General features: G+C 35.5%; 1 protein-coding gene across 3 annotated transcripts in view; it reads left to right on the forward strand.

Moving 5' to 3' along the window:
• The window catches only part of KLF12 (KLF transcription factor 12), a 454,868-nt gene that overhangs the window by 262,194 nt on the left and 178,456 nt on the right, over positions 1 to 14,218 (forward strand). The window contains exon 2 of one of the 3 annotated variants that reach the window (XM_027116078.1): positions 12,102 to 12,181. The exons of the other annotated variants lie outside the window; for them this stretch is intronic. Within the exon in view, the coding sequence (XP_026971879.1) occupies positions 12,149 to 12,181 (33 nt within the window). The 5' untranslated portion in view covers positions 12,102 to 12,148. The remainder of the gene's footprint in view (positions 1 to 12,101; positions 12,182 to 14,218) is intronic. 3 annotated transcript variants of the gene reach the window in all.

Here is a 14,218-nt window from a genome sequence, read left to right on the forward strand (position 1 = left end):
ATCAGGGTGATGGTGGCCTCGTAGAATGAGTTTGGGAGTGTTCCTCCCTCTGCTATATTTTGGAAGAGTTTGAGAAGGATAGGTATTAGCTCTTCTCTAAATGTTTGATAGAATTCGCCTGTGAAGCCATTTGGTCCTGGGCTTTTGTTTGTTGGAAGATTTTTAATCACAGTTTCAATTTCAGTGCTTGTGATTGGTCTGTTCATAAGTATCCTTTGTCAGTAAAACAAAAATTCGAAGTTTATAAGATTGTTTTGCACTCGATATTCCTCATACAGACTGTACTTTGAAAATTAAAGTTTTATTTGTTAGTGATTTACATATATCTTCATGCTTACTCATGAAATTCATGTACTTGTTTTAAAATTCAGAATTATTTAAATCCACATCTCTTTGGTATAATTAATTAAAATCTAAGCACAAATTTCTTTCCCTATTTTAGTATTTTCTGTATGTGAATATATTCTGTGTGAGTATAATTTGGATAAAATTAATAAATGACCTTAATGAAAATGACATTGGCAGATATGGTTCTGAGACAGCGTAGTGTGTTTGTGTATATATAAGAATACTGTTCAGTCATAAACAAAGGAGGAAATCCTGCTGTTTGTGACAGTGTGGATGCAGCTGGGGGGCATTATGTTAAATGAAGTAAGTCACACAGAGAAAGACAAATACTGTGTGATCTTACTTATATGTGGAATTTAGAAAACCAAACTCATAGATAAAGAGAACAGACTGGTGGTTGCCAGAGGTGGTGTGTGTGTGTGTGTGTGTGTGTGTGTGTGTGTGTGTGTGTGTACGCGCGCATAGTAGGTGAAGGTGCTTAAAAGGTACAAACTTCCTGTTAGAATATAAATAAGTTCTGGGGATGTAATATACAGCATGGTGACTGTGGTTAACAATATTGTATTGTATGTTGGAATGCTGCTAAAAGAGTAGATCTTAAACGCTCTTATCAGAAGGAAAAATAATTGTAGCTGTGTGAGGTGATGTTTGTTAACTAAGCTTATTGTGATGATCTTTTTGCAGTATATGCAATACATATATAAATCATTACCTTGTACACCTAAAACTAATACAGTATTGTATGTCAATCATATCTCAATAAAACTGGGAAAAACATAGAGTTCTAGAAACTCCAAAAGGTAGGTCCTTCAAACGTTAAAGAACAGGAGCTTTTTAAACTTCAAGCTTTATCTGCAGCAGTCAGTATTTCTCATGCCTGCGATTGATATGTAGGCGGCAAAAATCGGAAAGGCTTTATTCCCATCTTGCCCCTAGGTTCTTCATGACCTTTTTTTTTTTTTCCTTAGACTCCATATATATGTGTTAGTGTACGGTATTTGCTTTTCTCTTTCTGACTTACTTCACTCTGTATGACAGACTCTAGATCCATCCACCTCACTACAAATAAGTCAATTTCGTTTCTTTTTATTACTGAGTAATATTCCATTGTATATATGTGTCCCACCTTCTTTATCCATTCATCTGTCAATGGACACCTAGGTTGCTTCCATGTCCTGGCTATTATAAGTAGAGCTGCAATGAACATTTTGGTTCACGACTCTATTTGAACTAGAGAATGGACTTGAGGACAAGGGGAGGGGAAGGATAAGCTGTGACAAAGTGAGAGAGTGGCATGGACATATATACACTACCAAACGTAAAATAGATAGCTAGTGGGAAGCAGCCGCATAGCACAGGGAGATCAGCTCGGTGCTTTGTGACCACCTAGAGGGGCGGGATAGGGAGGGTGGGAGGGAGGGAGTCGCAAGAGGGAAGAGATATGGGAACATATGTATATGTATAGCTGATTCACTTTGTTATAAAGCAGAAACTAACACACCATTGTAAAGCAATTATACTCCAATAAAGATGTTAAAAAAAAAGAAAATTAATGACATCCATATGAAATATAAATATATAAACATATTTAAAAACCCAGTTAATTTTTGGAACATCCTAAAAAAAAAAAAAATCGGAAAGGCTGACCAAGTAAACGACAAGGAGAGTGAAGCAGCTGCTGTTCTAGTCAAGCAGAACACGCCCTCACTTTACCTTTAAAAATGTAGTGAAAGCAAGATTAAATGAGCCAACAAAACATTCCATAAGCCCTTAGTTTTTAATTTTTATTCACTTTTTGGACAAAGCCATAAATCATGCTGATTATTTCAAGTTATACTGATGAAAAAGACCTGGTTACCTGACTTATTTTTATAATGAATTTTATTAGTGTCATATAAACAACGTAAGCCCACATTACTCGAGTTAAGATTTCATTCCACCCCTTCATTAGCACTAACAGTAAAAAATGGGAGTAGAAAATTCATGATCTTGTGCCAGGCCCAGATTTCTAAAGTTACTAATGAACTGGAATGGCTAAGCTGGTGTGGACGCTTGTTTTAAGTTTGTCAGTCTAAACTAGGTCTTGTATGCAGTGGATTCTTTTTAGGTCTATCTATAAACAACATAGTTTGCTTTTTAAAAAAATCATAAAGGAAAAGCACCATGGTGTGCCAAAGGCCAACAAACAAAAACCCACCTATCCAGTGTCTACAGAGGAGGAAAAGTTTATATGAGAGCAAAACTCTGTGTGAAAAACTTTTTATATGGGACAGTAGTTCTGTGCCAAAGCTTAGAAAATGAAATTCCCTCGACTTTGCCAAACTATAATTATACCTGTATTATCCTATTTTTGTATTACATATTTTGTTTCCTTAGATTTATAAATTAGGAGAACTTTGACTAGATCTTAGTTGTTTTGTGTGTGTGAATAAGTTGGTTGAAATTGTTTTACCTCTCATACTAAATATAAGAAAGTAGTGTTCCTTGCTAAATAGATGAAAGCAGTTATTTTACCACTTTAAGATTTTAGGAAAGTTTAAAGAGAAAATGTTACTTTATGTGTTTTTTATCTTCTATAAAAAAAAAATAACACTTACTGACTCTATGTTGGTGCCAAAATACAGACATCAAAATGAAATCTATGGCTTTGTAAATAATGATTTATAAATCTGAGTTATAAAAATGGAATTGTTTCCGCTAATTTGGCCTTCATTTCCAAAACTCCGTCCCCTTAATTTCTGTTTAGTTTTGCTTGGCAATGACTCCTGAACTGTGATTTTTGTTTCGTTGTCTCTAGAGAGCATGTTTAGGAATTAATGACTGTAAATAGGTACATAAAAGGGTTCTAATCTGTCTTGAGCGTTAACATTTTTAGGTGTCAGGCTTGCTTAAAGTAGGGTACATGCTTTATTTTTTAACAGAATAATAATATAACATCAAGTTCACTCTTTGTAAAAGCAGTAGGTCTTTATAGATTTTTTTCTTTAAATAGGTCAAGGTGTAGTTTTCCATTCCATAATAGTTCAAGTAATTGTACTAAGTTTCTGATTCAAGAAAAACACCCATTTAGAACACAGCCAAGAATCTGGAATTTAGAAAAATTACCTTTGGAAGAGCAGCCCTGTTCATGCACCTGTAGAAAAAAAAAATCCCACAGATCCTTAAAAGCCTATTTATTCTAATTTTGGATACCAGTTTTACCCCATGTTTGTTTTGTTTTCCAGCTCTAAAAGTAGTTTTAAAGCAGCAAATTAGGAAGGGAATGGTTGAGTCATGGCTAGAGGCATCTGGAAGCCGCTGAATATGACAGAGGAACCTTCATCACAGGTTGGAAGTAATTCCTCAGAAGGACCAAAGTCCCTACATATACATTTTATAGGAATAATCCTTTATAAACATTTTTCCTAAACTTACAGCATGTGACAAATTTACCATGCTGACTCGTAGGATGAGGCAGTAAAGTGAATGTGAATTTCTTTCTGGCCCATTTAACTCTCTCTCAGTCTGGGTCTAATGCCAACCACCTAAGTTGTTGAAAAGTTGAATATTTGTTCATTTGGAGAAGAAATGCATAGTCCACAAAACACTTCCTGTTCTCAGCCATCTGATATTTAATTAGGGTGGCAAGGATATAAGTAATGAAAATCAAAAAAGCTATGTGTGAAGTTCCAGGTATGCATTAGTCAATAGGGACCTGAGAGGAGGACTCTTAGCATGTTGGACAGTGAAGAACCTTCTGTTAGAGAGATGGCCTGAGTTAAGTCTTAAAGGAGACATGGACTTAGCCAGGCAGAGGAGGTGGAGAACCCTGCTCCAGGCAGCAAAATTAGCACTGACAGTCAGTGAGAACCAACGAAACAACCAACGAAACAGGGTTTATTTGAGTAGTACCCTAAGTCTTGAGGAGCTTCTGGTGAAGTGTGTCAGAGCAGGGGTCAGCAAACTCTTTCTATAAAGGGCCAAATAGTAAATATTTTAGACTGTGCAAATCTTATGGACCATATGATCTGATGCAGTGGCTCCATAGATAGTATGTAAATGAGTGGGCATGGCTGTCTGTGTTCTATGATGACAGTTTCAAAAATTGTCATGTTGGATTGGCCCTAAGGCTCCAGCTTGCCAGACCGCTGGTGTAGAGGTTGTGTAAGCACCACAACCCTGTACTGCTTTGAGTAATTTTCTTGTTGCTTTTGTTAATACCTTCATAAGATTGGTATGAATGGCATAGTGTAGATAGAATTAAGGAAAACTTTTATATACTTCCCCTTTAAAACTTTTTTTCCCTTGTGTTTTAAATATTGTAGTTTTACTGTGTGTTTTAGTATCTGATATTTGCTTTCCATTCTGGAGATTCTAACATTTATTAGCATACTTACATATAGTAATTGCTCACAGTGTCTCATTACCTTCATATCTTTTGTTCTGTTTTCTTTTTGTTTCTTAAGTTTGTGTCACACTGAAAGTGTCACAGTAGAAGAGTAGCAGAAAACACATTGACTATCCAAGGGTCATAGACATAGGCTTTTCGAAGCAATAACATTGGAGCTCGCCCTTGAGGGATAAGTATAATTTTGCCAAGCAGTGAAAAAAAGAAACGATATTTTGGGCATGAGAAATAGCATCAGCAGAAATAAAAAGTCGTGAAAAGCAGTGCAGTACTCAGTGAACATAGTCCAGAACATCAGAAAACCTGGAGGGTATAGATCTATCCTCTGTTTTAAAGTATCTTAATTGACCGTCTTAGTTGTTTGGGTTTTTCCTGCAGCCTGTGGAATGTTCTTGCCCTTCTGCAGAGTCTGTTTTCCCTCTCACAGCCAAAATGATTGCTTTTAAATGTAAATCAGATGATATCACACCTCTGGTCAAAGACTTTCCTACTCAAAAAATAAAATGAGAACTCCTTGCCATCTCCTAAAAGATCCTCCATGACCTGACTCCTTACTCCCCTGTATGAACTCATTTTCTCCCATGTTTCCTGCTCTACCTCCACGGGCCTCCTTGAGATCTCTCAAGTGTACCCGGCACACTGCCGGCTCATAGATCCTCTGGAGCACTCTTCTCAAGGATGTCTCCCTTATTTTATCCGGGTTTCAGTTCCAATCTCACTTCATCAGACGAGCCTTCTGTGAACACCCAATCTAAGTAGAAGCTTCTCCCATGAAACTCTGTGGCCTCTTATCTTGTCTCTTTCTTGATAGAAAATCTCTTAAAAACATAACTCTGATGTCACTGTGGAAGTGGGACTGCACAATAGTTGAAGACCTTGGCTGAGAAATTAGGAGAAAAATGTAACACAGAGCAAATTCTGGATATTCCAGGCCAGAAATACTTTTAAATAATTAATAGAAGTTTTGCACCTTCTTTACCAGTTCTTCATTCCTCTTTTAATTTTGCCTTCTTAGAACAGCTCCCAAAGCATGTCAAAATGAGAAAGTCTATCTTTAGGTGAGAAACATCAAATTTCTAAGGTTAAATTTTATGTCTCTGTGGCCTCTACAGGAACATGTAAAAAGAACTTTCCCTTTTTATTAGCCTCTGTATAATTTTAGGTCATTATTCATATAGAATGTAATTTTCTATTGTGAATAGAATTAGTACATAATTTAATTAAATTTACTTTGAGTTTATGCTTTTCCAAAACCAGCTATAAAGTCAGTATTACTCTTATAATCCATGAAGAGTCTAAGATTCATGAGAGATATCCATTAGCACCTTTTCAAATTTGAAGGTCAAGAGAAAATGCCAGTAGAGTTATTACTATATTATCGTGAGGTTCTTTATGACAGCTAAAACACTAAGAAAAGTACAACTAAATTGTATGTAATAAGGATTTATTAGCTAGATACACATCTCTCTGAGAGAAAAATACTCCAGATCCAGGAAAGGATACATCAAATAACTATTTTATATCAACTGAGCTGTTATATGTTCCATACGAGGCTCCCTGACTTTTTCTGGGGCACAGGATAAGTTGTAAGAGTTCTGTAGGGAGAAGTGAATAAACACAGGAGTATTCGTAGTGATTCCTGGTTAATAGCTTAGCCAACATTTTCCGTCCCCTCCCCTCCCCTCCCCACCCCCCCTCCCCTCCCCTCCCCTCCCCGCCCCTCCCCTCCCCTCCCCTCTCCTCCTCCTTGCCCTGTGGCTTGTGGGATCTTAGTTCCATGACCAGGGATTGAACCCAGGCCCTCAGCCATGAGAGCGCAGAGTACTAACCACTGGACCACCAGGGAATTCCCAAACTCTTTCCTTTTTTAATCTTTATTTCTATTCACATATCAAACAGTGAACCATGATAGGGAAATGTTTGAGGGAGAATATGTCAGCAGTGTATCACTGAGCATGAAGTGGTCGCTTTTTTCCAATTTTATTGCCTAAATTACATAATTATGCCTAAAGAAAAGTACTCTGGTCATTTTAGTTGTATGCAAATGTTGCTCTGATGGCCTATTTAACTCTCTCAGGTGAGATTTAGTGTGCTGGGTCACCTGGATTTTATATTTGGCATGCACTTTATTCAAAATATGGGACATAACTTAGCGTTATAAGAGATTGTATTACTTATGATGGTACAGGTTGTAGGAATAAAACAAATCTCCAAGAGCAATGAAGGAAACAACTTAAAAAAAACCATGATTAATCTAAATGATTTGATGTTTTGTTCTGTATAGACAATGATACTTCCAGTAGTATGGAGGAGTAAATACTCTGAAAAGTCATCCTACTGCAAAACAATTAGAGAAGAGAAAAAATAGGGCAGATTTTTCAGGTCCTTCCACCATTCCTAGTTGTTCCCTTCCCAGTCAACACAATGACACACACATACACATGCACACTAAAATATCAAGAGGTCATAATTGGAATTACCCTGGGAACAATGTCAGTATTAGACTAGGGCTGACTGAGATCAAGAAACAAATAGAAGTGTTAAAAATAAGAAGTATAATTGACTCAATGGATAAACTACAACGTCAAAACTGAAAAAAAGACAAAGAAATTCATAAAAATAGCAAGAGAAAGATATCACTTACAAAGGAAATACCAACAGAGACATCCAACTTCTCAGTATCAACAATGGCAGCTAGAAGACAGTGGGATAGTATTTTCAAAATGCTGAGAGAACATGTCAACATAAAGTTGTGTTATCACTCACTATAATTCTGTGAAATAGCTTCTGAAAATATGAGCAAAACGCCGGACATTTTTGAGTGAACAAAAACCAAGAACCTAAAGTAAAGGACTTCCTAAAGTATTCAACTAAATGATTCTGACATATTAATACTTGAGGAAGTAATAGAATGATCCCAAAAGGATGATCTGAAATCTAAAAAGGAATGATGACCAAAGAAGTTGGTGAGCATTACATAAACTTACACACACATTTTCTTCTTGAGATACTACTACTAATATTTAATTTGTAGGATTTTTATATAATGACAGAACTGAAATGTTGGACTATCAAAACATATAAGTTTAGAGAGGATATTGGGAATTAGTTTCCTAAGGTCCTTATGTTATATCTCTATGACACTATTAATTATGCTTGGTGAAAATTCAAGAGTAACTACTAAAAGAATAGAAGTACAGTAAATCATTTCCAAACCCAGTAGAATGGAAACAAATGTGTAAGACAAGAAGCAAACAAAAAAGTATAGGCATCTTTTTTTTTTCTATGTGTTTTTTTAACATCAGAAATGATAACAAGTAGGTAAGAAAGGCAGAACAAGTGGAAAGCCAAAAGTAAGATGATAAAAATAATGCCACATATCACTAGTTATAATAAATGTAAATGAATGTGATAAGCTGCATTCTGGCCAACCTCCAAGTTTTCCTGTCTGCCCTGCCCAAGGGTGCATGCTAATCCAACCTCCAGAAAAGGACTTGACTAGCTGAAATCTTGGTTTTAGCCTGTGAGACCCTGTGCAGAGCACCCAGCTAAAATGTGCTAGATTCTTGACCCACAAAAACTGTGAGGTAATAAATTTGTGTTGTTTTGAGCCACTAAGTTTGCAGTAATTTGTTATTCAGCAATAGAACACTAATGCATTGGACTAAGCATGAAAGCCAAAAGATGGAGATTGTTAGTTTGATTTTAAAAGTGTAATTATATATGGTTTACAAGAGAAATACCTAAACATAAAAACATATAAAGATTAAAAGCAAAGGAATGATGACAAGTTTACCATGGAACTGTATCCATTTTATTTTAGATCATTCAGACTTAAGTACAGAAAATATAATTAGGTAGTGATAGAGTTTCACTACATATATTACATGTTATCAGGATTATATAACAATTATAAACTTATAGGCAGCTAAAAAAAGTAGCATGAAAATATATAAAGCAAAATTGATTTAAACGTAAAAAATGGTAAGTTCTCATACAGAGGGAGATTTTAGTATACCTTTGTCAATTATTTTCATGTCAGAAAAAACTAGTAAAGATAATGATGAATTCTGAAACATAATTCATAAGGTAAATGGAATAGAAAATATAGACCCTTGCATCAGTAATTTAGAAAATAATCATTCTTTCAGTATTTTCAAAACTATAAAAATGTACAAAAAAAATGCCATAAAAGCAAGCCTCATCACAGTTCTGAAATTCCTATTATACAGCCCACATTTTCTGACCACTGCATTTAATTAGAAGTCAGTAATGTGAAAAAAATTGAAATTTAACATCTTTATAAATAACTCATGAATCAGGCAAATTATAATGGAAATTTAAAAAATAGTTAGAATTGTATGATAATGAAAATACTATATATCAAAATTTGTAGGATGCTGTAAAACTGGTACTTATAACCTTAAAAGAGAATAAAGGCATATATTAGACAAGAAACTAATTATGGATGTTCGTTTTCTTATGGTTCATATAAATTTAATATTTATTATGCCTACCTATATTAATTGCATTATTTTGCATATTTCGAATATTATAAAAATAAATACTGATACAATTCTTTTTTTTAATATTGAGTGGTCTTTCTAATTTGGCAATAATTACTGTGTTCTCTTCTAATAAGTGTTCTTTTGCAGATGATATATGAAAAATTAAGATGACCAGTGTTGAAACAGAGATGACCAGTGCTGTTGAAACAGTGTAGTAAACAACATTTAAGCTGCTCTTAATCATGTTTTTATTTTATATCTCATCATTGAAATTCCTAATTACAATCTGATATTTAGCAATGACTAGATATTTGCAATATATTAAGGACAAGGAGCTATCGTTCTTAAAATTTCTCTTTAGATAACATCTAATCCAAAGGATAGTGTTTGTAAGTTCTTACTTAAAAGAAAGCTTTCACTGAAAACTTCATTATCACTTGATAATAAAGCAACTAAAATAATATAATTACTAAGTTGTGACAGTCAGTTGTCCCATGTCTCTTAGTTCTGATGACTTGAACTGGTAATGGTTTCACTTGAGGGAGGCTATTGCCAAGTTGGTGGGTGGTGTAATAGGATGTCCTTGTCTGCTTCCCAAGCCTGTACAAGTACTTACTTCACTTTGGTATAAAGTCAGTGCCCTGTGCTAAAGAAAATACAAGTTCATTACTGGGCATATTATAATTCAGAATAGACTGACATTGCTGCAGTTACATTTTCCTAAATAACTGAATTTGTCAGTATTGAATTTTATTGTGAAAAGGGCATCATGTCATTTATTTTACATGACATTATGGCTTCTAGTAAGATTGACTGATTTATAATTTATTCTAATTTACTGTAGTGCATAATTGCTTAAACTTATTGAACAGGCATCAAATGTTTCACAGGGGATGTTTCCCCTCTTTTCTCTTTCAATAATCTGAATGATTTACCTTCATAGAACTGCCTATTTTCCCCCATAGAAAGCAATATATCTAGTGTCCATTAAAGTCCCAAGGTCAAATATTCAGAGAATTCATAAATAACCTTATCTGAAATCATCACAGTGTGAGAAAAGCTCAGTAATAAAAATTCAGAGCTGCTACTTCCTTAATAAGTCATCCGCAGCTCCGAAGGCTGCACTTGACCTCATCAGAATTCTCCCCAGTGCACAGTCCTCAACCTTGCCTTTTCCACTTCCATAGTAACCTTTCTAACCAAGTTCACTTGTATTCATTTGCATTTTTAATGAATTATTTGCTTCAATGCCTTCTTTTGAGTGGTGTCATATGTTTACTACCCTCATTATAAATTCTGAATGCCTTCTTAATTTAAATGCTATAGTAAAGCTTTTGAAAACATCATCAGTGTGAATTATTTTTAGATATTTTGAAACATATTAATACATATTACTGATATTTCATAGCCGTACGTTTTTTTCCTCTGAGAATTATTAAAGAGTATTAAATCTTTTCATTTCACATATTTTTACTTGGAGCAGAAATAAAACACATTCAAGTAAATGTATTATTATAATTTTTAAAATAGTTCACTAAAGAGTTTAGGCTGAGCAAAAGTTTTCAGAAAAATCTACAGAAACAAATATGGACATAGGGAAAGAATAATAAAGTTGGGTTCAATAGCTCATTTCCCAGTGCTTTGATTACATCATATACTTTTGTTTGGGAACTTACGATGTAAGTTGATTTTAAGCTGTGTTATGTATAAGTTGCATGTTGTTTCTAGAAGTAAAAACACAACAGTCATACCAAAAGTAAAGTAAAAGAAAATTTGACAAACAATATTTTGAGCATCGTCATCTATTTAAAATTAGGCTAATGGTAAAATGATAGAAATCTCAGACCACATTTAATAAAGCTTTCTTAGGAAGCCTCTCTTCTCAGTGCCTGACAGATGATTCTCTTGGCTCATTTCATGTTTAGGCTTATCCTGCCTTTTATTTATTTTTAGAGGTTAAATCTACTAAAGTGATTTCTCTGATTATTTATGGAAGTTCTTACTTAATAGGGAAGCAGAGATGAGAGCAAACCAGGTCAAATTGATCATTGATTAGGTTGTTTTAACAGGCTATTATCAAATGGCCAAGGCTAATAAAATCACTCATTTAGATCAGTTGCTGAATTCATTGTGATGTTCTATGGTAAAATTAGGTGATTAGTTTTTCACCTTTGATTTTAATGTGATTCAGCTTATATTTGTTATTACCCATGTGCAAACTTGACATAAATGAAAGTATTAACACACAAACTTGACATAATGAAAGTCTTGCTTTAGGCTTAAAACCATGAAAATATGGTAGGTGCAATGGGCAATTCTCAGTGACCAAAGGAGATACCAAGAGAGAAATAAGCAAATGGGATAAAGGAAAGCATATAACAGCACCAGCCTCACTCCATTCATTGATTCAGCAAACATTCCAGATATTGGGCACATATCAGTGAAGGAAGTAAAAATCTCTACTCTCATGAAGGTTCAGTCATTTCTTCTGCTTATTTTGGTTCCCACAGCTGAGCCTTGAGACCTCTACTCCTAAAAGCTTGACTCTGTTTTCCTGATTGTTTCAAAAATTTATCAGACAATACTTAACTTCCCTCTTTTCCTCATTCCATTTACCTCTCCCGTACCCACTTATGAGGATATCTTAGCCAAGTGAGATATCAGAACTATTTAAGAACAGGTAGAACAATGATTGATCAGTCAAAAAGGGTTCTGGCTGTAAAGAACCAACTACTCTACTAATCCAGAGCTTGGCAAGATCTAGCAATGGCTGGTGGCTTCCTAGGTGCTCCCAGATTTAATCCCCTTTCTTCTAATCAGTGGAGTCTGACTCCCATTCCCTGTTCTGTTTTGGACAGTGGTCCAGGTTCCTGGCAGAGTCCATCTCTCCAGTCCCAGTTCTAGCATGATTGCCTGCCCGCCTTACACCTGTCCTCAGGTAAGGACTGAGGAGTCTCGTAATCCATAAACTGTCTGCAGACACTTGAGTTCAAAATACTGAATGAAACTTATAGTTCTTAATTTTTCATTTCTATTTTTGTGTTTATATATATCATTATACTGAAAGGGATTTGAAGACCTAAGTGAGAAATTTTGGCCACTAAATGAGTTTATACAGGGTGAAGGTGGGTGATGCTGACATAAGGTGTGTAGATTAAATTTTGAAATGTATTTGTAGTGTGAATGGCCAGACATAAAATCTGGACAAAAAAATGCCATCATTTACCGCACATAGGACTTGTTAGAATCGTTTCCCTTTCTATAGGGTGCAGGACCTAAGTACGTAGTCTCCCACACTTCGGGAAATAGCTTACGGGGAGAATTGAAAGTTTCTCTGGGAAATCTTGCTTTGACTCAAGCCCTGATGAAATCCATTCCATGGACTTTTCCTCATTCCCTTTAAAAACTGAACCCTACAAAAATGGAAACTTCCACTGTGCCGAATGGGGGATGTATTTTTTAACTGATATAATTAGCCTCTTCAGGCAGATAGAGCAATGAAAAATATAGACTCGTTCTCTCTTTTATTCATTTGACAAATATTTATTGAAAGTGATCCCACACTGCAAGGACTCAACAGTCTTCTAAGAGGGACATATACATGGGCAGATAATTCTAATACAGCATGGTAGGTGGAAAAATTGGTTGGATACAAGAAGAAACCTCCTAATAGGACTAGAGTGAGCTTCAGAGAAAGCTTCCTGGAAGAGGGGACATCTGAATTTCATCTTAAAGATGTCTAGAAATTAGGGAAAAGTTGAGGGTGGAGAAAAAGTGGTTGGGAGAGAATTGTGTACTTCTTTTCAGAGGTAACAGAATGTGTGAAGGAGCCCAGAATTTTCAATGATGTGAGGAAACTCCATGCACTTTGAGACAGAGAGAGTGGAGGGATATGAGAGGTGGGTGTGGGACTATCAAAGGTTATCATTTATGCTGTGTTAAAGAACCTAGAATGCGTATGCTTGGTGATGGGTAACTGTGCATTTTACACCTTCCTTTACATTTCTTATCTATATTCATATATGTTTTTCTAATCTCCTAACAGGTTTGCAGACTATAACACAGGAAATGGTAACCATTCTAGGAATTGAGTGGAATTTCAAGCAGCCAGGAATTTAATGTAGAGAATTAGATGTTTATGTAATCCATTGAAGAGAGGGAGGGGTTGAAGGTGGGTTTGCCTCTCTATCATTGATTTCAGGACACACCATCATAGCTGTAAAGCAGAGACTGGGAAGCTCCTGGTATTGCCATTACTGCTATGGACACAAATGCTTCTCACACAAATTATTCAACCCTACAACGTGGAACATTGTCCTCAGCAGCCACCCCAGCCAGAAGATGACCTCCAGCTCACTTCTGACTTCTAATACTTGCATGAGGGCATCTCACTGGCAGAATCTAGAACCTTACTATATAAGAGAGTTTGATGTTCCACCCCTGTGTTTCAGGGAGATATAAGTGAGCAGTAGTAATAGATGATAAGCAAAATCTAATCACATCAAATACAATATTCTGTTTTGTACTTGTTTATATAGTGTATAAAATGCTGAATATGGTTTTTCCCCGACTCCCTAAACAATTTACCTTTAGTATGAAGGTGACCAGAAAGGAAATAAAAAGGTTATCAACAAGGGAGTGAAAAGAAGTCTGGAGAAGAAAAGACTCTGGCTAGGATAGTGGGGGGAAAAGTACATTTGACGGACCAAAAGGATGGCAAGGTTTACAGGGAAACCTTCTTTGTAGCTAATTTTAGGTGGTTTTCAGTGAACATCCCTTCACACTAATTTCTACTTTAACCTTATGTTTTTCTCTGCTGAGACCTCCTCAGAGCTCTGAAGGCAAATGTTCTGACATTATGCATTTCATAAAGCTGAATGATCATATAGGCATGAGGACAAAGGATCACTTTAAGATTGTGTTTAAGACCACTGATCTACACACACACACACACACACACACACACACACACACA

The sequence above is a fragment of the Aethalodelphis obliquidens genome, unplaced genomic scaffold (genome assembly GCF_003676395.1).
Source record: "Aethalodelphis obliquidens isolate GAN/ISIS:26980383/991018 unplaced genomic scaffold, ASM367639v1 scaffold15, whole genome shotgun sequence".
NCBI classification, from domain to species: domain Eukaryota; kingdom Metazoa; phylum Chordata; class Mammalia; order Artiodactyla; family Delphinidae; genus Aethalodelphis; species Aethalodelphis obliquidens.